This window comes from Medicago truncatula, chromosome 3, assembly GCF_003473485.1.
Source record: "Medicago truncatula cultivar Jemalong A17 chromosome 3, MtrunA17r5.0-ANR, whole genome shotgun sequence".
NCBI lineage: Eukaryota > Viridiplantae > Streptophyta > Magnoliopsida > Fabales > Fabaceae > Medicago > Medicago truncatula.
This window is the reverse complement of record NC_053044.1, coordinates 17,148,430-17,174,369: the sequence shown is the minus strand read 5'-3', so window position 1 is coordinate 17,174,369 and position 25,940 is coordinate 17,148,430. Positions and strand designations below refer to the sequence as shown.

The 25,940-nt window shown below is 35.8% G+C and overlaps 1 protein-coding gene and 1 non-coding gene across 2 annotated transcripts; both read left to right on the top strand.

Annotated features, from left to right (window-relative positions):
* Positions 1-287: 287 nt before the first annotated feature.
* Positions 288-394, top strand: LOC112418185 (small nucleolar RNA R71). Its single transcript, XR_003008434.1, has one exon. It is a non-coding gene; the product is annotated as a small nucleolar RNA R71 (small nucleolar RNA).
* A 6,428-nt stretch (positions 395-6,822) lies between these two features.
* On the top strand, positions 6,823-12,895 carry LOC25480553 (protein SMG7). Its single transcript, XM_024774481.2, has 8 exons — positions 6,823-6,998; positions 7,737-7,854; positions 8,103-8,705; positions 8,803-8,925; positions 9,428-9,660; positions 9,769-11,687; positions 11,782-11,905; positions 12,271-12,895. The coding sequence occupies exons 2-6, from the start codon at positions 7,783-7,785 to the stop codon at positions 11,663-11,665; spliced, it is 2,928 nt and encodes a 975-aa protein (XP_024630249.1). The 5' UTR covers positions 6,823-6,998; positions 7,737-7,782; the 3' UTR covers positions 11,666-11,687; positions 11,782-11,905; positions 12,271-12,895.
* Positions 12,896-25,940: the final 13,045 nt, after the last annotated feature.

The window sequence follows — 25,940 nt, the reverse complement described above, 5'->3', positions numbered from 1 at the left end:
CACTAGTATTCATTTTATCAAATTTTTGTGTGAGTGCGTCAACCTTAGCAGTTAGATGATCAAGGGAAGAAATTTCATACATACCTGCCTCTTTTTTAGAGGGTGAAGAAGCAGTGATGACTCTCTCACTTGTCCACTGATAGTGGTTTTGTGCCATGTCCTCGATCAAAGCATATGTTGTTGTGTAAGTTTTATTCATCAAAGCTCCACCTGCAGCTGCATCAACATAAATTTTTGTGGTATACAAAAGACCATTATAAAAAGTTTGAATAATAAGCCACTTCTCTAAACCATGATGGGGACAAAGTCTAAGCATTTCTTTGAAACGCTCTCACGCATCGTAAAGAGATTCCCCATCTTTTTGAGTGAATTGTGTGATTTGATTCCTTAATTGAACAGTTTTATAATGAGGAAAGAATCGGGCAAGAAAAGCTTGCCTCATTTGGTGCCATGAAGTGATAGAACCGACTTCCAATGAATAAAACCAAGCACTAGCTCTATCCCTTAAGGAAAAAGGAAAGAGGTGCAGCCTTACGGCCTCTTGGCTTGCCTTCAAGGTTCCACTGCGTTTTAGAAAAGTTGAAATATGAAAATTCGGATCCTCAGTGGGTGATCCTAAAAATTGATTCTGCTACACTAAGTAAATAAGTGCAGGATTTATTTCAAAATTATTACCCTCAACCGTTGGGTACACAATAGCATCGTATGACTCATCTGAAGATCTGATTGCATACTCTTTGAGAGCACGTTTCTCAGCCATATCATTATTATTATGTGTTTTTCATCTTCTTTTATGTAAGAATTTATCGATCTCGGGAACGAATTCACCAAGACTTTTGTTTCTTTGCATAAAAGAATAAGAACCCAAGAAGTTAACCGTAAAAAATAAAGAAATAAAAAGAAGAAAGAAAAAGAAAAATATTTTTTTTTCTCAGTCTAACCGTGAAAAAGAAATTAATCAAATTACAATAACTTCCCGGCAGCGGTGCCAAAAACTTGATGGGATAAAACCGCAAGTGCACGGTTCTACCGGTGTAGTAATAAAAGAGTATCGTTTCGACATGGAGTTATGAATTCAATTAACTTTTAATAATGATTAGATGAAAGTTTCAAAGGTTAAAAAGTTTGAATTTTTAATTAAAAGAAAATAATTTAAAAAAGAAGATAAAAGCCTTGGGATTATTGGTTCATCCTAACGATATATCAATACTTCGCAGCGGAATATTTTTTTATCAATTAACAATAAACAACCTCAAAAGAAATCTGGCACAAAGGCCTCAACATAAATAATCTTTAGGGATTTATTCAACATCAATGAAAGCTCCAACAACATGTTCCAAAAATTGATAATAAGTAATGAAAAACATAACAACAATTTCCCATCCCGTTACGTATCAGAGCCCTAAGACACTTGAGCCACCACTTCTACTAAACTTCGCTACCTGCAAGTTACCATAAGAAGGCAACATTTCCAAGCAGAAGAGATGAGATTCACAATCGATAAATAATAGATATATAAATCAGTAACGACATTTAACAATATAAACAATAACAAATTGTTCAACATTAATATTCCATGTTTCTTCAACCACAACAAACACTGACCACTCAATCAACAACGACAACTACTACGACAATGCACGACACAACGACAAATGCCACTATGTAGCAACCCAACATTAATATTTCATGTTTTGTCATCAACAACAACTTCAACGATTCGACGACGACAACGTCAACCGACAATACAACTACGTAAGAGTACACGACCTCTTATAATACGACAACGTAAGAGTACACCACCTTTTATAAAACAACAACGCAAGAGTACAACACCTCTCACTATACAACAACATAAGAGTACACCACCTCTTATAAAACAACAACGTAAGAGTACACCATGTAACGCTCCTATTTCTATTAAAGCAATTAAACATGCGAATAATACATTTATTCAAGAAATAGAGATTACGTCTTATTCAAAATTCAAAAAAAAAACGATAGACATGTATGTAAACCTCAACAGTTACAGCGGAATACAAATCAGAGTGATCAAATATATACATGCCATGAGCAAATAAATCATATCCCAAAGATAAATCTCAAAACCCAAATATACGGGTAGTCATCAACAAAATAATAATTCAAAGGAAAAATATAACAACCTAATCTAGACCGACACGACAAGCCTAGATCAGAGCCGACACAACACCGATATCGGAGGAAGCTCCCGATATCCCACGCAAAGACTCACCGAGACTACTCCTGCACAACGTCTACTCACCCATACAGGCAAGTAGGCGGTTGAAACCACTAGGGGTAAGCATTACATTATCATAATCCAGATAATAATCAAATCAAATAATATCATGTACTTGAATAATATTAGTCATGCATAAATACTTATACCACAACTTGATAGTTCGTATCCACATATATCAATCACATGAATAATTATCCAATCATAAATATTCATTCACAACATCAATCATAGACAATCATTATCAACATTCATTCATCTCAAATCATCACCAATCACACAATTCACATAGGACTCATGCTATGATATGCACTTATGGACACATAAATGCATGCGGTACCAAATCTCAACAAGGTCGTCACCTTTCGATGCCACTTGCACATCAAATGTAAGGGCTCACACCTGCCTTACAATAATCTCGAAGTAAAAGAGTTCAACTCTTTTACAGCAACAACGACTATGATGCATGGGCATGTATAAGGACTCGATAATGCGACAACAATTCACAATCTCAACTCAATATATAGGACAACACCCAATTATATTGATTATCTCCACAACATTGCATTATCAAGAAAACATGCCCACACAAATAAATCATAGTATTCATCATCACACATCAAAATATTTACCAATAATCAACAATGTCATCCAACATCAATTACATGATTTTCAATAATCAACAAACATCACTCATCACGTTTGATTTTACCAATTCAAGAATTCTTATATTCCAAGCAATTAGCATACGTTTCTCACGATAGTCATCATACCTCAAACATATACATGCATGCTCAATTATTCACTCTAAGTACCTCATTAAACCCAAATTCAAGTTTGAAAAAGTTCCACGGCTCAAAGAAAAAGTTATGATAAGTTTTCACAAAAATTCACTTGACCCATGTGTAGTAATTTGATCATAACTCAAGTTCTAAAAATCATTTGGACGTCAAACCAAAGCCATTAGAAAGCTAACATAATTATCTAAAACTTTCATGTTTACACCAAAGACCAATTCGAAACAGAAATAGGTGAAAAAGACGCAAGAACGCGAAACAGGGGATGTTGGAACTGGCAATTTCGCTTCTTGAGAAGCTTCTGGCATGCTTCTGAAGTATGCTTCTGAAGTGTGCTTCTTTCTGAAGTGTGCTTCTGAAGTGTGCTTCTGGCCTGTTCGCTTACAGCTTTTCCAAAAAGTGCGTTTTTCACCATTTCGCGCGTAAAATGCAAACCGTTAATCGGATTTTGATGCCGTTTTCACCTACACGATCTTGACACTTGACTCTAACATAATCTATAAAAATTTCATGTTTCAACCATCCCAAAAGTCATTTTCCAAAACCTCACATAATCACTTATTGGCGAAAACGCTTAAACATCGACATTTCACACGAAAAACCCGTTTTCTCCCAAACGACTCAACTAACATAACCACAACATGAAAACAGAAATTCTCATAGGTTCAATTCATCCAACAATAACAAAATTTCAGTCAACAACCATATATATATCAAAAAGTTCATTTTGGTCCTTCACATGAACACTTAACTCAACTTCACCAATTTCACAAAACCACCAACAACAATTTATTTCTCATCATCAATCCACAATTAAGTATACCCAAATCATAATTCACTTACAATAGCATCAGTTAACAATAACCACATCTCTTTTCAATCAAAACATATCAAATTTCATCAATTAAGCATAATTTCATAACTTAACATTTATACATACTGTGAAACATGTAATTTCACCCATAAACATACCATAATCATCAATTCAAGCACAAGAAAATAGCATCACAACAAGAGCACGAATTTAACAACAATTGTTCACCAACCCATTTTCATACAACATGAGAAAATGCAAAGATTTTACATGATTATGATAATAACTAACCCCCTTACCTTTGAAGTTGATTATCTCTAACCCTTGCTTCAATTCAGCTCCTAGGTCACCCAAATTGATTCCCCAAGCTTTCCCTTCAACACTCTTGTTCTTCTCTTCACCTCTCTCTCTCTCTACCTCCCTCTCTCTCTAGGAAAATGTTTTGTGAAGTGAATGAAAGATATTTTCCTATGACAACCTTAATGTTATCTCCCTTAATGAGCTCAATTCCAATTCTAATGGGCTTAACTCATTCTAACATAATTCCAAAAAGTTTCTATACACTCAACGGTAATTACTAACAACGGTAAAATATAACGAACGGTCACTAACGGTAAAAACTAATCACTACACTAGCAACTTAGTAAAATAAGGGTTCTCACTAAATATTAAAATGATTCTCACCAAAATTACCATTTTACCCTTACCCGTCAAATGACTAAAATACCCTTCTAATACGGTAATCCACGTAAATGCACCCGACGACAATTAAATACACACAAGCACAATTAATCACACACAAACACAATTAAAAGTAATTAAAATAAATCTAGCTAAAAATCGGGCTGTTACACACCACCTCTTACAAAACACCTGAACATAAACAGTCACCAACAACAGCTTCAACTACGACTTCAACAACAACACGGACGATGATGACAACGACAACGACAACAACAATTGTGCATACATAATTATGACTTACTCCACAACTTGGTCAACTGTGACACGACGACTCTTAACAACGAAATTCATCAACGGAGTATATATTCACATAATAATTCATCAACATATACATTCATATAATATAAGTATTTCAAGTTATCCAACGACAATATTCATATTAATTCAGGTTCACTACAAAAAAAATATAGTTATATGCAACTTTCATCTCTACCCCAAAGACCAACTCAGAACTCATTAGACCCTTTATACAAAGTTATTTCTTTCATAAAAACATCTCTAGATGGTTAGGATAAAGTCCCTACACTTAGGAAGAAGTTTGGAAGCAATTGGAGTGAAGAAAATTGTATTTTTAAGGATTCTTTGGTGACAGAATCGTGGCACGTTGGTCTCCTATCGTGACACGATTTTTCCAGATTCGACAGACGACTTCTGATTTTCAACCTTCACGTTTTCGCACATAAAAATCAAACCGTTAACCCATTTTCGATGCCGTTTTCGCCTAAACACTCCTGACACTTGGCTCTATCATAATCTACAGAAAAATTCAAGTTTCAACCACCCAAAAATCGATCTCCAAAACCTCACACAATCACTTATTTGCAAAACGTTCAGACACCGACTTTTCAAGCGAAAATCCCAATTTTCATTTACCCAACCCCAAAACTGACTGGAACATTAGACTATGAATAATCTATAATCGGAACACCATATGTACACAAATTCTATGGATTTTCTATTCAATTAACAACTAATTGCAATTCTCAAAACCTAATTCCCAATTCCTCAAATTCCCAACCACAACATGTTAAACTCAATTTCAGAATTTACATACACTATAATTATTGAAAGTTAGCCTCACCCTTACCTTTGATTGATGAACAAAGCTCTACACGATCTTCTATTGGCTACTCTTGGCTCCCTCTTGGTTTTCTCTCAAAAAGCTGCTTCTACGTTAAAAAATGGTTCTCCCAATTCTAACTTTCCACTTTTCTTTTTCTAAACCTAATTCAACTTCTTCTATTTCCACTTAATTCCACACAACTCTCCTTATTTCTAAATCAGCCCCTTGAACTCCAAATATTCTAAATTCTCACTTATTCTATTAAATAGTAAAATAACTCATTTAATAAAATATAACACACCACATAATCAACATAATTATATAAAATCATATATAAAAAGACTTTAAATCAACCAATAATAATTAAATAAAATTGGGGCGTTACATTCATGATGACGTGTCAGACGCAGTGTGTCATAAAAGTGTTCATTTGAAGGTTTCTATCTGTGCGTGGCGTCTATTCCGCAATAAGTGGACAACAAAGGACAACTTAAGGAGACGTGGAATTATTCCCCTCGACTCTCTACTTTGCGTTTCAGGGTGCAGTCAAAATGAATTAGCAACACATTTAATTATTCATTGTCCTATTTTTGGTTCTCTTTGGCAACACGTGAAAAAATGGCTTGACGTGTATTCTGTGGATCCCGAACATGTTCTCAATCATTTTCATCAATTTAGATTTTCTACTAGAGGATATACTCCTCGCTATTCATTCCTTCATATGATTTGGCTTTGTTGTATTTGGGTCCTTTGGAATGAACGAAACCATCGGCTGTTCTCCAATAAAGTTAAATCAATTATGCAGCTTTTGGAAAAGGTAAAAATCACTTCACTTACCTAGTTAAAAGCTAAGAATGTTTACTTTTCTTTTGGTTATCATATGTGGCCGCACCAACCCGTTGTTTGTTTGGGGATAGGCTGACTGTTGGTTACCATTTTTTTGACTTATCTGTATTGGTTGTTGTAATTTTGTTCTGCTTCTTTTGCTACGTGCTAGAAAACAAAATTTATTGTTAATATATCTTATTTTGGCTTGTTAAAAAAAAAAATCAAATCTTAATGCAATAAAAAGAGATCTTAATGCAATTAAAAGAACACATGTGTTCGTCTTTTCACTGGTATATATAAAGAGAGAGAAGCAAGTTGAATTTTCTAATCTCATCCTATTTGTTTTTCAACCCCAAACACACGCGAAAAAAAAAAAACAATAAAAAATAAATCACTTTCTATCGCACACAACGAAACGAAACCCTAGCGAAGACCCTTCTTCATTCTCCCTTTAATTTCATTCCCATGTCTTGATTTCATCTCATCAATCAGGTCTGTTTCAATTTATCTGTTTCAGTTTTACCCCTTTTTCCGACGCGTTTACTTTTTTTTTTGGAAAATTCTGGATGTGATTGGTTCATATACGTTCAATTGTTGATTGATATTCCAGATCCAGTATTAATTTTGAGGAGTGTTGATTATTTATTTTTTTTGATTTTATTCATTGGGATTGTGAATGAAGGAAATGTCTTGGGTTTTCAATTTGCATAGTTTATTTATTTATTTTTTTAATTAAATTGAGCTAAAGTTTTAATTTTATTCGGTAGGTTTGAATAATCATTAATATGTTTTTTTATTTAATCCCCTTTTCGATAATCTAATCATGGGGTTTTACTAATTTATGCGAAAATGCATCCGAAAGTACTAACTTTGTTTTAAGGTTAAATAACTTAGCTTAACTTGGGTAATGATTTAGGGTACAATTACAATCATGTTATGTTATAAGGGCTTTATGCATGTGGTACAATCTTACTTCAGTCAAATTAAGTCCGTATTTGACTTGAATTTATTTTTGTGTTGTACTTTGGAAAAGCTTAGTTATATGATGTGTTTTCGAAAGAGCTTTATGATGTGTGTATTGTTTAATTATGATCTGGTACTTTTATGTTGGTTCTGATATTGTTGCCGGAATTTGTGTGACAGCAGTATTACTTGTGATGTCGGTTACTTGTAAAGTAATCTCTATGAAATCATTGAAAGAAGAAATTTGTGTAATTTTTTTATTTGCAGGTTTCATGTAGCTGGTGTATAGAGTTAATCGACAAATAATTGATGGATGATGATAGTAAAAATGGATAACATGTCTGCTCCCTCATCACGGGAGCGTGCGAAACACCTTTATGAAAAGGTATTCATTTCTCTCTCTTTTGGTCATTCACTAAGCTGAAAACATTAATATTAGAAAGTAGATAGATACTAGATAACCAATCAATGTCTTGTCGGTGTAAGTCTGTTACAGTCTGCTAAGCTAAATATAGTAGGAATCTGGTTGGTTGGTGTGATAGATAAATGAGTGCCCAGTGCCCTTTTTTATTTCCATAAGTTTTAAGTGAGATTATTGTCTGGTTTATAACATTTCAATTGTTTGTTACTTAGAACCTCGAATTGGAGAGTAAGCGCAGGAGGTCTGCTCAAGTGCGAGTCCCGTCAGATCCAAATGCTTGGCAACAAATGCGTGAGAATTATGAAGCAATAATTCTCGAGGATCATGCTTTCTCTGAGCAGCACAATATTGAATTTGCTCTTTGGCAGTTGCATTATAAGCGGATTGAGGAGTTTAGGGCATACTTCAATGCCGCTCTTTCTTCTGCAAAATCAAACCCGTCTCAGGGAGGGAAAGTCCATGCGCGACCTGATCGGATAACTAAAATAAGGCTGCAGTTTAAGACTTTCCTTTCAGAGGCAACAGGATTTTACCATGATCTTATCATGAAAATCAGAGCAAAGTATGGGCTTCCACTTGGTCACTTTGAGGATGCAGACAATCGGATTGTGATGGAGAAAGATGGAAAGAAATATGCTGATATGAAGATAGGTTTAGTATCTTGTCATCGTTGCCTGATATACTTGGGTGATCTTGCTCGTTATAAAGGAATGTATGGTGAAGGTGACTCAATAAACCGGGAGTTCACAGCAGCTTCTAGCTACTACTTACAAGCTGCATCTATTTTGCCTTCTAGTGGAAATCCCCATCATCAGGTTTTGCATTCTTGTGATATTTTAAATGTTGCTTAATATTTTAGTTGTGGTGTATAGTTGCCATAATCCATTTTTTTTACTTTTATGTTCTTATCAGCTTGCTTTATTGGCTTCATATTCTGGAGATGAGCTGGTGGTTATTTATCGCTATTTTCGTAGTCTGGCTGTGGATAATCCATTTACAACTGCAAGAGAAAACTTGATAGTTGCTTTTGAGAAGGTAATGCGACCATGTGTCTACTCTTGTGATGTTCCACTTTTTCGTCCAGAATGTTTGAAACTGTTATTGAGTAGTTTGTACTTCGTATTTCATTGTTTTCCTCATCTTATGGATATTTCTATCTCAATTTCTGCATGCGTACTAATTTATTATTATGAGTATGAGATGCATTCAATTTTACTGTTAGTTTCTTATAATTGTGTAGGCTATACATTTCAGATTATGTTTTTGCTTGTTTTAAAGCCCATATTTAAATATTATGCATTGATGAAAAGAGCAGCCCTTTGAAAGCCAGTCTGTTTATTTGGCATGGACCATATTGGAGCTTAATGAAATGGCCTTGAGTTGATTCTACGTTTTGTTTCATGTGTTGGTGTCTGGGTTGTCTTGATTTTTTTGTTTTTACTTTTCACCCTTTTGTCTAATTTGTTTATTGTCTCTTACCGTGATATTTAGCATTATGATATAATTCTGACTAGCTATTTTTACAATTCAATGATAGAATCGTCAAAGTTTCTCTCAGCTACCTGTTGATGCCAAAGTTCTCGCGGTCAAGGAATCTTCAGCAAGACCAACTGGCAAAGGAAGAGGAAAAGTCGAAGCAAAACTTTCAACAAAGGCAGCTAGCGTTGATGCTAGTCCTAGAATTGAAGGAGCATCCAGTATACGAGAAACTTCTAAATACTTCTGTACTCGCTTTGTCCGTCTAAATGGAATCTTGTTTACTCGTACAAGGTATATATTCTGAACATTTTCAGTTCGTATGTTATTAGGTGCGTCATTGCTAGTGATTAATCTGTTCTGACTGTCATTTTTTTTGGTTTTCTTATACTGTGATGATAGCCTCGAGACCTTCAATGAAGTTCTTGCTGTTGTTAGCGCTGGCCTGCGTAAACTTCTATCTTCAGGGCAAGATGAAGAACTGAATTTTGGCATTGATGCTGCTGATAATAGGCTTTTCATTGTCAGAATTGTCTGTATCATAGTATTTACAATTTATAATGTGAATAAGGAGTCTGAAGGTCAAACTTATGCCGAAATTGTACAGCGTGCTGTTCTTCTTCAGAATGCATTTGCTGCGGCATTTCAATTGATGGGTTACATAATAGAGAGATGTGCTGAGCTGCGTGATCCATCTTCTAGTTATCTTTTACCCGGCATTTTGGTTTTTGTTGAGTGGTTAGCTTGTTATCCAGATCTAGCCAAAGGTAATGACGTCGATGAGAATCAGGCTACTCTCAGATCAAAATTTTGGAACCATTATATATCCCTTTTGAATAGACTGCTTTTGGTTGGGCCTATGTTGGTTATTAACGAGGATGAGTCTTGCTTTAATAACATGAGCAGGTATGAAGAAGGGGAAACCGAAAACCGACTTGCTTTGTTTGAAGACTTTGAGTTAAGGGGGTTTATTCCACTGCTTCCTGCACAAACTATCTTGGATTTTTCTAGGAAGCATTCCCTTGGAAATGATGGTGAAAAAGAAAGAAAACCTAGGGTCAAAAGGATTTTAGCTGCAGGGAAGGCTTTAGCAAATGTTGTTAGCATTGATCAGAAAGTGATATATTTTGATTCAAAGGAGAAGAAATTTACAATTGGTATTAAGCCTCAAGCCTCAAAAGATTTTGTTCTTACTACCTCCTATTCAGGCATGCTCAATGCAGAAGACTTGCTGCAAGAAAATCCAGGAGACGAATCAATTGTCGAAGTTGTTCAATTAAACCAAGACCAGTATATGGAGGGAGATGAGGATGATGAAGTTATTGTTTTCAAGCCTGTTGTGTCTGAGACGCGAGCTGATGCGGTTGTCTCATCATGGGCTCCCCATGATGGTTTGGAGCCTGCTCTAAAAGCATTTGGAGGGGATTTAAAATTTCATGTCAATTCTACTTCCAACCCTCTCAATAATCTAAACCTTCAAACTTCGCCTGTTTCTGTTAGCAGTATGATGCCTCAAAACCTGCAACCACAGCAAACATCAAGGTGGATTGAGGAGGATATTTCTCTTAAGAACAATTTTAAAGGTCTTGCCTTATTTGAGAATAGGCATGTAATGAAAGATGGCCTACAAGAAGCTGTAGGCTTCCCAAACCACGCAGCACTCCCTATTCCAATTCAACAATCTGTCGCTGCTGACAGTAATGGTGTGTTTTACGGTCTCCCAAAAGCTTCAGAATCTGTGGTACAATCCAAAGTTGATGCTATTGCATCTTCTGGAGTAATTACTGATAATTTATCTGGGATGACAACATCAGCCTTGCAAGCTACTTTGAGAAAATCCCCAGTCTGTCGACCTGCTAGGCACCTTGGACCTCCTCCTGGCTTTAGTTCCTTTCCTTCTAAACAAGGTAGTGAATACTCTATTTCAGATTCAATAAGCGGGAATCCTATTATGGATGATTATGGTTGGTTGGATGGATATCATTTGGATTCATCATCTAATGATTTAGGCCCCACTGGGCCTCTGGCTTACTCTCAATCAAATTCTCATAAAGTCAGTAACAATGGATTTAGTGGGACGGTCAGCTTTCCCTTCCCTGGAAAACAATTTCCATCTGTGCCTCTTCAGGTTGAGAAACAGAATGGTTGGCATGAGTGTCAAACATACGAGCATTTAAAATCACACGCAGATCAGCAGCTGCAACCTCAACAGCAGCTCACGAATGGAAATCAGCAGTTTCCTCCTCATCCTGAGAAATTTCAAGGACAATCAATTTGGACAGGTCGTTACTTTGTGTGATGTCAGTATGAGAGTATAGATGGTATGTTGTGGCATGGATTAATTGCTTTTTGTTTGATGTCTTCCTTTCATTCTGTTTAATTTTTCGGATGGCTAACACAATTATGTATTTGAAGGATTATTGTGGATGGGCTGCATCATTTTGCTACTCATTCAAACTCCAGCTTTGCGGCCTTGTTATTGGATGTTGTTGGAGTTCCTTTGGTCTTGACTTGTTGCAGGATGTTGCTACTACAAAAGGTAAGTGCCAATTTATTCTTCATTTTGTTGGTATCTTTGACTTTGTAAGACTTAAAATTTGCAAATCAGACCTCTATATTCTGCTGTTGAATTTTAGTCTTGGTAAAACGGGCGACTTAGTGGCTTTGAAGATCCCACTGTGACCGAATCCGTAAAGAATCAGACCCTATGTGGATACATTGCAGACAGCTTTATCTTGTATTTTCAAGAGGCTGATTTGGTTTTGGTTTAAATATCTAATATTTCTGTTTGGGCCTGGTCTCTAGAAATAACTTTCAAACTGTGGTGGGAAGTTCAGAGAATTTTGTCTGCTGCTGCTTAATTTTTGAATAATTCTAACTTTTTTTCTTGCTAATTATTACAAGATTATGCTGAGGTCTCTCAAGCCCGGACGAAAGAAGATAAACAAGCATCTTTACAGTTCAAAGTTCTTAAGAAGTAAATGCCTTGTCTGGTTCCATTGGGGTGGATAGGTGGTGATAAATAAAAGACTAATCATTCAGTCATGTTGGAGCTTGTGTCTTTTAGGATTGGTGGTGTTACAATGGTTCGTTCATATCCAGGGGAGGTGTCATGATGATGCACCTATAAGAATCGTTGTTAACAACATCATTTGGTTGCAAATGATACTACATAATGCTTCAGACTATATAGTTGGGAAAGTTGCTAGGTAAGAAGTGGGTGTCAAGTTTGGATAATGGGATATATATATGATATATAAGCATTGTGGGGACTCACTTGAGTTAGTGAGTTAATGTGTTTAGTTGTTGCGTATTCGTTAAGGATCATAATGATCTGCTGTGTGTGTTTGATGAGTGCTATGGTTCATTTTCATGTTTTTATAAGTCGGGGTGTTGGCTCGAACTTGCAATTTGCAAATAAATTGGTGGGTATTGGATACATATCCATCTTGGTATGTATGAATATACAATGATATGTCATTTGGATGTAGCATTTTTATTACTTGTCGTGTTGGTATTTTTTATGTTATTCGGTTGTACTTCCAATATTATTGCTATGGTTATTATTAATTAGTGCTGATAATGGTTTTCATATTATTGTGGTTTTCAATGTTTGGATTGAGGTTTTTTGAAAATGTTTGGATTGAGGTGAACTATGGGAAAGGAAGATGTAAATTGGTTCTCTTTTTATGTAAACTTTTGGGTGGCATTTAACATGGGAAAGTGTAAAACTTTTCCACCATGGGTCAGTTTGATTTAACCATTTGATCAAATGGGGAACACAATGTTATCATGCTTTCAACACTATTATTTTTTTTCACCATACTCTTCCTTCTTTACTCTTCTTGCTCAACTCCATTTCCAGCATCCCCAAATAATAACTAGGGTTAATTAAGTTTTTAGTTCCTATAAATATTCACGGTTTTGTTTTTAGTCCCTACAAAATAAAATCATATTTTTTGGTTCCTGTAACATTTTCCTTAAGCAATTTTAGGGATAAAAAATGTTGATGGAAAAATTTTATAGGGATTAAAAATGTTGATGAAAAATTTTATAGGGACTAAAAAATATGATTTTATTTTGTAGGGACTAAAAATAAAACTGTGAATATTTATAGTAGGAACTATTTATTAAATTAACCCTAATAACTAAGTAAAACTGTGAATATTTATAGGACTAAAAATGTTTTTAAGGAAACTCATTTAACAGTTTTATGTCTAGTATTGAAAAAGTTGAACATTTTTAAGTTAATTGACTAAGTTATTAACTAAGTCGATGATATCCATGTTTCATCTAAAAATCAAAAGTTTTAACATGTATAGAGTGAAATAAACCCATTATGCAAAGCCAATTAGTTTCACATTGATGACTTTAATATTCACCGCCTATTGTTTCTATAAATAACTGGTTAAAAACCCGTGCTTCGCATGGGTTGAATAACGTGTGTTGTAAAAAATATGTTTCAAAGCATGGGTTGAATAACATGTGTTGTAAAAAATATGTTTCAAAGAAAAAATGAGCTATAATTATTGTTTTTGCGCGGTGTTCAAATTAGTATACATAATCCAGAAACTGCTTCGACTATTCGAATAAGTTTATCAATAAAAAAGCATAGATCAATATCAATATGTCAAAGTTCTAAACTCCAAATTACATATAGAATTAGTAAGATTAAAACTCAAAACAACAACAAACCCGAAAATTTAAAAAGTAACACAACTAATCAGAGGCAAATGTAATACAACCAAATTATGAAGATGTAGGCCACAACAATCCAGCATCTTTTACCCTTTCATAAAGCTCAAATTGAAGCTCATTTTCTATCTTGCTTTCATCATCCCACATCCCATCATATTGCACTTTCATCTCATAAATACTATCATATGCGTTGTCCATTTAAAAAAAACACAGTTAGGTAATATGAAATGAAAGTGATAGAAAATAATAAAGTAATGGCAAAGAGATACTTAGCAGTAAGTATTTGAGACATTTAGGTAGTTATGATCTTACCTTAAAGTTATGACAGCCCTTGATGAATCACACTACGACATTTAGGTATTGGAGCAGTAAGTATTTGTACAGTTCCTGAAATGTGTACATTGTTTGAAATAAAATATTTCATGGATTTTGATAACAACAATAAATGTCAAGAATTAGTATATTTGTCAAGAAAAAATAAATAGTGTGATTCATTCTTGAAATATTCATTCTTAATAAAAAGTGGTGACTATAGGTTGTTTGTGTTAACATGAATCATTTGTAAAATTAAATACTATAGCTATGAGCCTGTAACAGGACGAACTTCAAAATTCCAATCCCTAATATCTCTTTTCTATTGGAAAGAAGGCATATTTCGTTAGTAAAAAGAAGAGTAAAATGCACATAAAAGGTAGTGTGTAGCGTACGAGTACCAGTACCCGCGAAGTGCCCGGTACGGGTACGTTTTGCAAATTGGAGTACCCGTGCTTCAGAGCTAAACCCCTATTATCAAGCAGTCGAAGCCAAGATTTATGACAGTGTTCTATGTTCATATCCATAAAGAAGCCAAATCTGTCCAGAAGGGAATATTTAATATACATCAATAAATAGTTAATTCCTTTCAAAAAATTATTGAAGAAATGATCCCTCTAAAAGAGTAAAATAAACGTTCGCTTATATCATAGAATCATTTAGTTGTATCGAAAATAAAAGCATTCAAAATTCTCAAAATGAAATTTCATGAAAGCAAGAATAAGACTTACTCAACGCCTTCTCAAATCTTTGCAGGATTGCAATCCTTAAAATCAACCAGTTGAGCGAATAAGTAAAGAATATTTTGGCTCATCAAATGCATCGTATCCTATAGTATTTCCACAGGTCCAACCTATAGATATTTGGCAAGTGTACCAATAACTATCGAAGTAGTAATAAATATCGTTCCACAAGGACTGTATTAATTCCAATTATAACAAATACGTTATTATTTTAGGATATGTAAAAGTTATTTTGATTGCCCTAGGCAGATGATTTGAGTGTAACAAAAGTAAATGAAAGTTGTTTGAAAAAATGATCAGAGAAGAATGATTAAGCCGATGAATCCCCTACTGTTCTATATGAGTAGTTACCTCCCTTATTTACTAATTACTATTCATTCTTTACGACAAATTAACAAATTAATTTTGATAAATCTCTTGAATCAAAACCCTTTCCTAAGTTATAACCTTTTAATGTCTTAAACAGATTGAATAACCGCGGAAGCGATGTTCTAAACGTAAATTCATATGTCATGATTCTCAATTTCCTATCTTTAGGTTCCTATGTTGAATCAAACAGGATTACTAATTCAAGATTAAAAGCTAGGGTTAGTAGTCATTCAATTCCTAATATCAATTCATATAATTTCAAGAAGCTAGGGTTAATAGTCATACAAGCAATTATATGAAAGCAATAAACACAAGTGATTCTGAATAAAGACTGAATACTATTATTAAATAAGAGAGTATCAACTACTAAATCATATATTACAAAGGTTCATCATGGCTCAATCATACCAAGAGTTTAGCTACTCATGGTTTTACGATTATAAACATAAACAAGAGTAAACATACATAAATCCGGACCAACTATGAGTTGGTATGAGATTCAGGGCTTGTTCTTCGGTCTCCTGGTGTCTTCTATGCTCAAAATCGCACTTCCCAATCGATCCCTAATCCTTGGCCGCAGCTGGCCTTATATAGAAAGAATTTTAGGGTTCCAGAAAGCCCATCATCGTGCCACGATACGATCCAATCGTGGCACGATAGCTTCATTAATCCTACGTGGCAGTAGACAAAACCTAGCATCGTGGCACGTTGCATTTTGCTTCGTGCCACGAAATTTCCAGTGCAAAAACCTTTGTCCCACGTTCCTTATCGTGCCACGAACAAGCTTCATCGTGGCACGATGCTTCACTCTTAGGAACTTTTCATCTTTTTCTCAGTTTCTTCTCATTGAGCACTTGTTCCTATTTTGGTCTGATTTAACCATGATTTACAAGCAGTTATCTCTCTAAATGTCATAAAAATGACATAAACATAACTAAAAACTAGTGTTGATGCAACATCATCACAACCTCATATTCTTTTGACAACTATCTAAATACATGATAGGCTACTTTCACATACTTATGGCAACTTTATAGATCCTTAAACTCTGAATGCAATATAATGCTGCCTTAACATACACTTTTGCACCAAACATTTTGGCTAAAGCCATCATTAATATTGAGACTTGTCAATGACTCAAGACTGTCAAAGTATGGATGATCAAGTGCTGTTTTGGCATATATTCTCTCAGCATGATTGTGCTTGAGCATTTTCTGCAGGTAAGTGCATACAATTTCAACCACAGTTCGGCAGAAAGAAAATAAGAGACACACATCACTGAACATGGTGAAAGTTGTTGAGATATTGTATGATTGTGTGTTGATTTATGTTTCCTTTCTTAGATATTTCCTTCCTTAATCAATGGAAGTGATTGAAAGACTCATGCCTATATATGATTTGCCTATTTACCTCACATTCTGCACAGAGAACATGTTTTCAGTCTAAGTAAGTTGGTATCTAGAGCTAGGTTAGAAACCCTAGTTTTATTTTTTCTCTGGCCGTAACACCACTGTTTTTGTCTTGCTGCCACCATTGGTGCTCTTGCCGTCGTCTCCAACCGTGACACATGCACCGCCATCTAGATTGGAGACCTCCGATCTTCCGTTGTCCAAAAATTCTTGGGCGGAGTATCCTCCACGCGCCGTCTTCCACCAGTCCGATTTTGACGCCGTTTGTTCCAGTAGTCTCGGTTTTTTATCCTGGTTTCGTTGGGACCACTTCCAGTTTTTGGGTCTCACATTGGAGGTCTGTATCGGTTGTTTTCTATTTCAGCCGCGTTGGTTTTTTTCTCTTCTCTGTCAGTTCTCATCAAACCTTCAGGTTTGTTCACTGTTTCTGCAAGACAACTCACTATTTGGTGTTTTTGCATCCTTTTTTGCTTGAAATATCATGTCAGACGTCCAACCAAAGGAGGGTGATTCCGCTATGAAAAAGAGTGATTTCGTATGCGTTTCAAGGAGCAGCGATTATCACAACAGAAAAATTGAATGGTAAGAATTATTTGAATTGGTATTCTGCTGTTGAAATTTGGTTTTTGGGTCAACGTCTTTCTAACCATCTTACTTGTATCGCTGTTGTGGAATTCCATTGAACCTAAGTTGATGGCACATTTTCGTCCGTATAGGACCTGTTATGAGATTTGGCATATGGCTAAAAACCTTTATGCTAATGATTTATCAGAATATTTGACTCGAGCTCAGTCCATTATTGATGGCCTTAAACTTATGCTGGTGTGATGATGTTAAGAAGGTTTTAGAAAAGCTTGATAATATGTTCACGGTGTTTATCCTTCACGGTCTCCCTAAGGAGTATGCTACTGTTAAAGATCAGGCCTTAACAAATACCACAATCCCTACTGTTGAAGAAATTATTGATCGTCTCACCCGAGTTTCTTCACCATCTGATGATACCTAGACAACCTCTGAGTCTTCTGCTCTTATTTCTTATTCCAATGACCGTGGTAGTGGTGGTCGTGGACGTGGTCAAGGCCGTGGACATGGTCAAGGTCGGGGATGTGGTAAAGGGGGTAGAGGTAGCCGTTCTACTTAATGTAAGAGAGATGGACACACTCAAGACCGGTGCTACAACTTGCATGGTTATCCGAACAAAAGTGCTAATGTTGCTCAATCCTCTACAAACTCTGAGTCAAAGGCTGATCAGGAAACTACAATTTCTGCCAATGAGTATAAGGAGTATTTACAACTAAAGGCAGCACAACATGCATCCTCCTCGGCTACGGTTGCTCATACCGGTAATTCTACGGTTTGTCTTTCTCACTCTACACCTCTTGGATGGGTTTTGGATTCAGGTGCTTCAGATCATGTGACTGGTAATTCCTTAATTTTTTCTGAATTATCTACACCTAAATATCCACATTTTATCACCGTTGCGTATGGGTCAAAAGTTGAAGCTACGGTGTTGGGCAAGTTTCACCTACTCCTTCAATCTCTTTGAACTCAGTTTTATTGAATCCTAATTGTCCTTTCAATTTGATTTCTATAAGCAAGTTAACTCGTTCCTTAAACTGTGCCATAACCTTTACTTCTGATTCCCTTTTGATACAGGACCGGATTACGGGACAAACGATTGGAGCCGGAACTGAATCTCGTGGTCTTTACTACCTCCGTCCTCCTACTTCCGCTACATGTGTTGTAGTCGAATCTCCTCATCTCCTCCATCGTCGTCTGGGTCATCCAAGTCTATCAAAATTGAAGATGGTGTCTGGTCTTCCTCAGTTAGAGTCTTTACGGTGCGAGTCTTGTCAATTAGGAAAATATGTTAGAGTTTCTTTTTCTAACCGTATTAATAATAGAGTTATGGCTCCCTTTGATGTTGTTCATTTTGATGTTTGGGGTCCTAGTCGTTTTCCTTCTACCTTAGGTTACAAGTATTATGTTACTTTTATTGATGATTTCTCAAGATGTACTTGGGTATTTTTAATGAAAGATCATTCTGAGTTGTTTAATATTTTTAAGAATTTTTGTTCTGAAATTCTGACCCAGTTTGGTAAAACAATTCGCATCCTGCGCAGTGATAATGCAAAAGAATATATATTTTTTTTGATATTTTAATTCTTTTATGCACTCCAAAGGTATCATACATCAATCTAGTTGTCCTCATACACCTCAACAAAATGGTGCTGCTGAAAGAAAACATAGGCATATTGTTGACACTGCTCGCACTCTTTTGGTAAATGCCAATGTGCCTCTAAAGTTTTGGGGTGATGATGTTCTTACTGCAGGGTATTTAATAAATCGGATGCCATCCTCTGTTTTGAATAATCAAGTTCCTCATTCTTTGTTGTACCCTACATAACCGTTATATGTTGTTTCTCCTCGTGTCTTTGGTTGCACATGTTTTGTTCACGATTTATCTCCAGGTCGCGATAAAATGTCTCCTCGTGCTATCAAGTGTCTTCCTTGGTTACTCTCATGTTCAAAAGGGGTATCGTTGTTTCTCTCCTTCTACACACCGCTTCTACACATCGGCTAATGTTACTTTCTTTGAGGACATACCATACTTTGCCAACTCAGATGTTCCTCCCGTGGAGTTAGATCAGGTCTTGCCTATTCCTTATTTCGAGTCTGTTGAGTCCATTCCTTCTCCATCGTCTGACCCACCAGCAGTGGTAGATACATCATCTCCAACCAACTCTCCTCCACCTATTAACTGGTATGGCATCACTTATGAGAGAAGGGTTGAACCACATGCTTCAATTCCTATTCCAAGTGTTTCGTCCCCTACTCCGGAATGATCTGCGTCTCCATCTCCATCTCCTGATATGACCATTCCCATCCGTAAATGTAACCGTTCAACCCGTAATCCTTACCCTATTTATAATTTCTTGTCATATCATCGTTTATCTTCCGCCTATTGTGCTTTTGTTTCTACACTTTCATCAGTTTCTATTCCTAAGACTATTCAGGAAGCACTATCCCATCCAGGGTGGAGACATGCCATACTTGATGAAATGTCAGCTTTAAAATCTAATCATACTTGGGAAATTGTTCCACTCCCTTCTATCTTGTGGTTTATGTTGACAACATTGTGATTATAGGTGATGACAATGAGGGTATCAAATCGTTAAAACAACACTTATTTCAAAACTTCTAGACTAAGGACTTAGGTCTTCTTTGTAACACCCCGTTTTCCCAACATAAAAATTTCAACAATAATCAGAGTAAAACATCATGAAAAGGGATATCACACTTCTTAAAAATCTCAAAATAGATAAATAATAATTTATCCTTCATCAACAAAATAGCAGCGGAATTAAATTCAAACTTCATAAATTATCTTGGCACGCAGGCCTCATCAAACACATCATAAATTCAGTTCAATAACATTAATCATAAATTCAAAGTCAATACGTAAAGGAATAGAAGCATGCAATCAAAGACCCCATCCCGTTACGTATCAGAGCAACCTAAGACTCAGTGAGGCAAGGCCACTCACGACAGCACAACAACAACCTACTCTGGATAACCTGCAAGTTACTCATACGAAGAGCAACATTTCCAAGCAGAAGGGGTGAGATTTCACAAAACAATAATATTAAGCATATAATTCAATAATTATAATTAACAAAATAAAAACATCTTATTATTCAACATTAATAATAATATATCATAAATCATTTCATTCTTTAATAATCATAACTTAATCATTTTATCATCATCGACTCGGCAAATGCAACTATGCAACTTAGACCTCTTATATGCATATGGTACGAATACAGGGCATCAAACCCCCATCGCTATTTGAGTATTAATATACTTCCAGGGCATCAAGCCCCCATCGCTAATTTTGAGCTAAAGCTCCAACGTGGTGAGTACAAAGTTGCAGGGCATCAAGCCCCCAACAATGAATGCTAATGCATAGACTCGACCTCTTAAGCAACTTAATTCGACAACCTCTTATATTAATCCAATAATTTGGAACATCATCATCTTCAACAACTTAGACCGACTCATACAGCTTAGTTAAATAACAAACAACAACATAGGCAGTATACAACCCATCATGATATAATAATATCGAATGTAAATCAACAACTCAATTATCAAACTTAGGTCATGTAATTTATATACAATTATATAACATTATAAGCAACATTAATTCATAAGCATCAGTCTTACTGGAATATTAACAGCAAGGTAAACAACTTAGTTTCTAACCTCTAAGATCAACTCACATCAACTGGAACAACAAAGATCGCATTCAACCTAAAAAGGCATTCTGTAACACAAAAGATCGCGAGGCGAGAGCCTCTGCTCGCCATGGCGAGTTCGGTCAGATTCTCCAAATTTTCATTCTAAGTCTTTTCAGGTTCAATCTCATTCTACATTCTTTCCTAATCATTATTAGACATGTTCAGGCACTCCAAAGCATCTAAGGTTCAACTCAAAAGTCAAAAATACGAAATCTTGCATGCTCTCTGGTCTAGCTCGCTAGGCGAGTTCATCTGTTCGCTATGGCGAGTTGCGACGTGCAACTCGCGAGGCGAGGGAAAATGGTTCGCGAGGCAAGAGATGAACTTCATCACTCGCACGGCGAGGATCATCGTTCGCGATGGCGAGCGATGAATGTAGGCTCGAGCAGAAGTGCAGTTTTCACGAAAATTCAACTTTTCTCATGGTTTTAAGCCTAACATTGATTCCAGAATTCATCCTACACATTATCTAAGGTCTAGGAACAGTTTTTACATCAATCTAACAACTTTTCACCGTTTAATCATCAATTCTATCAATTTGACCTAATTTCCGATTCTTCTTAAACTCATCCTAATTCATGTTAAATGTAACCGTTGATTCATAGACTTAATAAAATTGCAAAGTTAGTCTCCCCCTTACCTTAAAGAATGAAATCGCAGCTTCTAGGTCTTCTCCCTCTTCTCTTGGCTTTTTCTCCCTTTTTCTCCAAAACTGATCGTACGTACAATGTTTTTCTAAACTAGGTTTCCCTATTTATACCTCATCCAATTATCTTATCTTATTTCTCTTTCTCCCTCAAAACTCTCTAAAATCTCAAAACAGCCCCTAAACTCAATATTTATTTTATTTTCAAATCTTATTTTATTAAACAATAAAATAAGTCACAACTCCTCATAAAATCATATAAAACCACCTCAATCATATAAATCACACATATATTATATAAATATAATATAAACTCATCTAAATAATTTCTAGACTCGATTAAATAATAAAATAATAAAATAATTCGAAACGGGCGAAGTTGCGACAGATGAAACACATCGTGCAAATTCGAAAGATGCGGTGGTAATCGCACTCGATACGCCACCGTTCCAACTCTTTCCGATATCTGATACGGACCAATAAATCTCGGAGTCAACTTCTTTGACTTCAAAGCACGTCCAACACCAGTGACATGAGTGACTCTCAAAAACACGTGGTCTCCTTCTTGAAACTCAAGATCTTTCCTACGCTTATCATGATATCTCTTTTGTCGACTCTGCGACGCTTTCATCTTTTCTTGAATCATCTTAACCTTCTTGGTAGTTTGCTGAACAATCTCTGGTCCTAAGACCACTCTTTCACCTGATTCAAACCAACACAACGGAGTTCTGCATCTCCGACCATACAAAGCCTCATAAGGTTCCATTCCAATACTAGAATGATAACTATTATTATACGTGAACTCTATCAATGGAAGATGACTATCCCAAGTTCCTCCTTGCTGAAGAACACATACCCTCAACAAATCTTCTAACGACTGAATCGTCCTCTCCGACTGACCATCTGTCTGCGGATGATACGCCGAACTCAACCTCAACTTAGAACCTAAAGCCTCTTGCAAACTCTTCCAAAATCTAGAAGTAAATCTTGGATCTCTATCTGACACAATGCTCGAAGGAACACCATGCAACTTCACAATATCATGAATGTAGATCTCCGCCAACTGAGAAACAGGAAAACCAATATTAATCGGAAGAAAATGAGCCGACTTCGTCAATCTATCAACAATCACCCAAATCACGTCATTCCCTTTAGGAGTATTCGGCAAACTCATCACAAAATCCATGGATATACTATCCCATTTCCACTCTGGCACATCTAAAGACACCATCATACCAGCAGGTTTCTGATGCTCAACCTTCGACTTCTGAAAAATCAAACAAGAATACACAAACTGTGCAACGTCGCGTTTCAATCTGGACCACCAAAACAACTTCTTTAGATCATGATACATCTTCGTAGCTCCCGGATGAATACTCAAGTTACTTCTATGGCTCTCTTCGAGAATCATTTTCTTCATCTCATCATCGTCGGGAATACAAATCCAACATCGAAACCTCAGCACACCTTGATCATCGATTTTAAAATCACTGTCTTCAGTCTGATCACTAGCAACCAACAAGTCCACAAACTTAACATCGACTTTCTGTGCCTCTTTAATACTTTTCAGAAATTCATTATCAATCTTCAGCATTCCTAGCTTCACACTTTCAGATGACATTTCACACACTAAACTTAAATCTCTGAACTGTTCAAGCAACTCGAACTCTTTTACCATCATAGCAGACATATGCAAGGTCTTCCTACTCAAAGCATCTGCAACAACATTAGCTTTACCCGGATGATAGCTCAACTCAAAATCATAATCCTTCAGCAATTCAAGCCATCTACGCTGCCTCATATTCAATTCCTTCTGATCGAACAGATACTTCAAACTCTTATGATCACTAAACACCTCAAATCTCGAACCGTACAAGTAATGTCTCCATATCTTTAATACAAAGACCACAACAGCTAACTCTAAATCATGCGTAGGATAATTCTTCTCATGAATTCTAAACTGTCTCGAAGCATAAGCTACTAGTTTTCCATCTTGCATAAGCACACCACCTAAACCCAGCTTAGACGCATCACAATATACCACAAAAGGTTCATCTGACTTCGGCAAAATCAAAACCGGAGCTGTCGTCAACCGCTTCTTCAATTCACTGAAACTGTTCTCACATTGAACATCCCATACAAAGGCTTTACCTTTACAAGTCAACTGCGTTAGCGGAAGTGCTAACTTGGAAAATCCTTCTATAAATCTTCTATAATAACCAGCCAATCCGAGAAAGCTTCTAATCTCAGTAACTGACTTAGGAGTCTCCCATTGCGATACCGCTTCAACTTTAGACGGATCTACTGCAATACCACTACCAGAAATAACATGTCCAAGAAAGCTCACTTCCTTCAACCAGAATTCGCACTTAGACAATTTCGCATAAAGCTTCTTCTCTTTCAACATTTGCAAAACCAACTTCAAATGCTCAGCATGTTCTGTTGGAACAAAATGTGTTTCATAATAAACCTTAATGAGTTTTGATGATAACAAGGTATTAAAAATTGTCAATTGGTTTTTGCTAATAATTGTTCAAGTGTACAGGACCATAGGCAAGTCAATCAATTTCAATAGGTCTTGGAAGAACAATGGAAAGCAAAGGAATCCGAAGCATCTGAAGAAAATTGCGTCTGAAGCTAAAGTGCTTCTGAAGCTGGAGTGCTTCTGAAGTAAATGACGTCATCAGAAGCAAGAAGCTCATCAGAAGCCCATCAGAAGCAAGGTTTCATCAGAAGCGAAATCATCACCAGAAGCTACAATTAATCAGTGAATTTAAACTGGAGATTCAAAGTAGCTGTTTCTCGTTTCAACCTCGTCTAACAAGAACGAAGATTTGAAAGGGAGGTATCAACGGTCATTTGAAGAGTGTAACACCCTCTTTGAATTATTTGATTTATTTAATTATTTAATTGAGTTTAAAATTTATTAAGAAGAGTTTAAAATATATTTATTTGATTATGTGATTTATTAAGTGGCTTATGTTGTTATTTAATAAATTAAGATTTGAAAATAGAAATAAGATTGAGTTGAGAGTTTGTTATGAGATTTTAGAGAGTTTTGGGGGAGAAAGAGAAATAAGATAAAATAGAAAAAGGGTTATAAATAGGAGAAACCTAGTTTAGAAAAAACATAACGTACGATCAATTTTGGAGAAAAGGGAGAAAAAGCCGAGAGGAGGGGGAAGACCTAGAAGTGCTGCGATTTTCATCTATAAGGTAAGGGTGGGACTAACATTCAATAATCTTAAGTCATTGATTCTGAAAATTGGATTTAACATGTTGTAGGTTTTCGTTTTTGAGAATTTGAGAATTAGGGTTAAAAGTGGTTAATTGATGATTTTCTAAAATAATGTTTTTGGTCAAGTTTTATATGATTTTGAGTCTCTTTTGATCTATATAAATGTTTAGACAAATTTTGGAATCAAATTTGGGCATTGGGAAAGTCAAAATTGGGATTTTTGGGTGAAAAATTGGTTTTTCCCGAGAGCTGCACAGTGACAGCATCTTCTGTTCCATGTTCTTGCGTCTTTTTCACACGTTTCCGTTTTGAACTGGGTTTTGGTGTAAAAATGAAAGTTGTAGATAATTTTGTTAGCTTTCCAATGGCTTTGGTTTGAAGTAAAAATGAGTTTTGGTTTAGGAGTTATGATGAAAATACTCCAAGGAGGTCTCAGTGAATTTTTATGAATTTCAGCACAACTTTGTCCGAATTTGAAATGAAAACTGGTATTGATTGGTACAGAATTGGTCTTAGGTGTAAACACGAAAGTTGTAGGTATAAATGTTAGCTTTCTATTGCCGTTGGTTTGACTTCAAAAGGATTTATAGAATTTAAGTTATGGTCAAATTACTGAACGTAGGTCACAGTGAATAATTGATTATGATTGATGAATTAGTATATGTATGTATATGTTGTGAATCTGATATTGTCCATGATCGATGAAGTGTTATATGTATATATGATGTTTTAAGATGTTGATTATGATTTGATGTTGTTATATTGGGATATAATTGTATATGCATCAATTAGATTATCTGTGAATAATTGAGACGTTGATTGACTTGCATTTGATATTATTATGTCATGTTGTTT

What these genes read in the sequence shown, in the direction of transcription:
- LOC25480553 (XM_024774481.2), top strand. Translation starts at nt 7,783, where the DNA reads ATGATGATAGTAAAAATGGATAACATGTCTGCTCCCTCATCACGGGAG. An exon ending in GTGGAAATCCCCATCATCAG is followed by an intron (nt 8,706 to 8,802) that starts GTTTTGCATTCT and finishes TGTTCTTATCAG; the next exon opens with CTTGCTTTATTGGCTTCATA. An exon ending in ATCTTGTTTACTCGTACAAG is followed by an intron (nt 9,661 to 9,768) that starts GTATATATTCTG and finishes CTGTGATGATAG; the next exon opens with CCTCGAGACCTTCAATGAAG.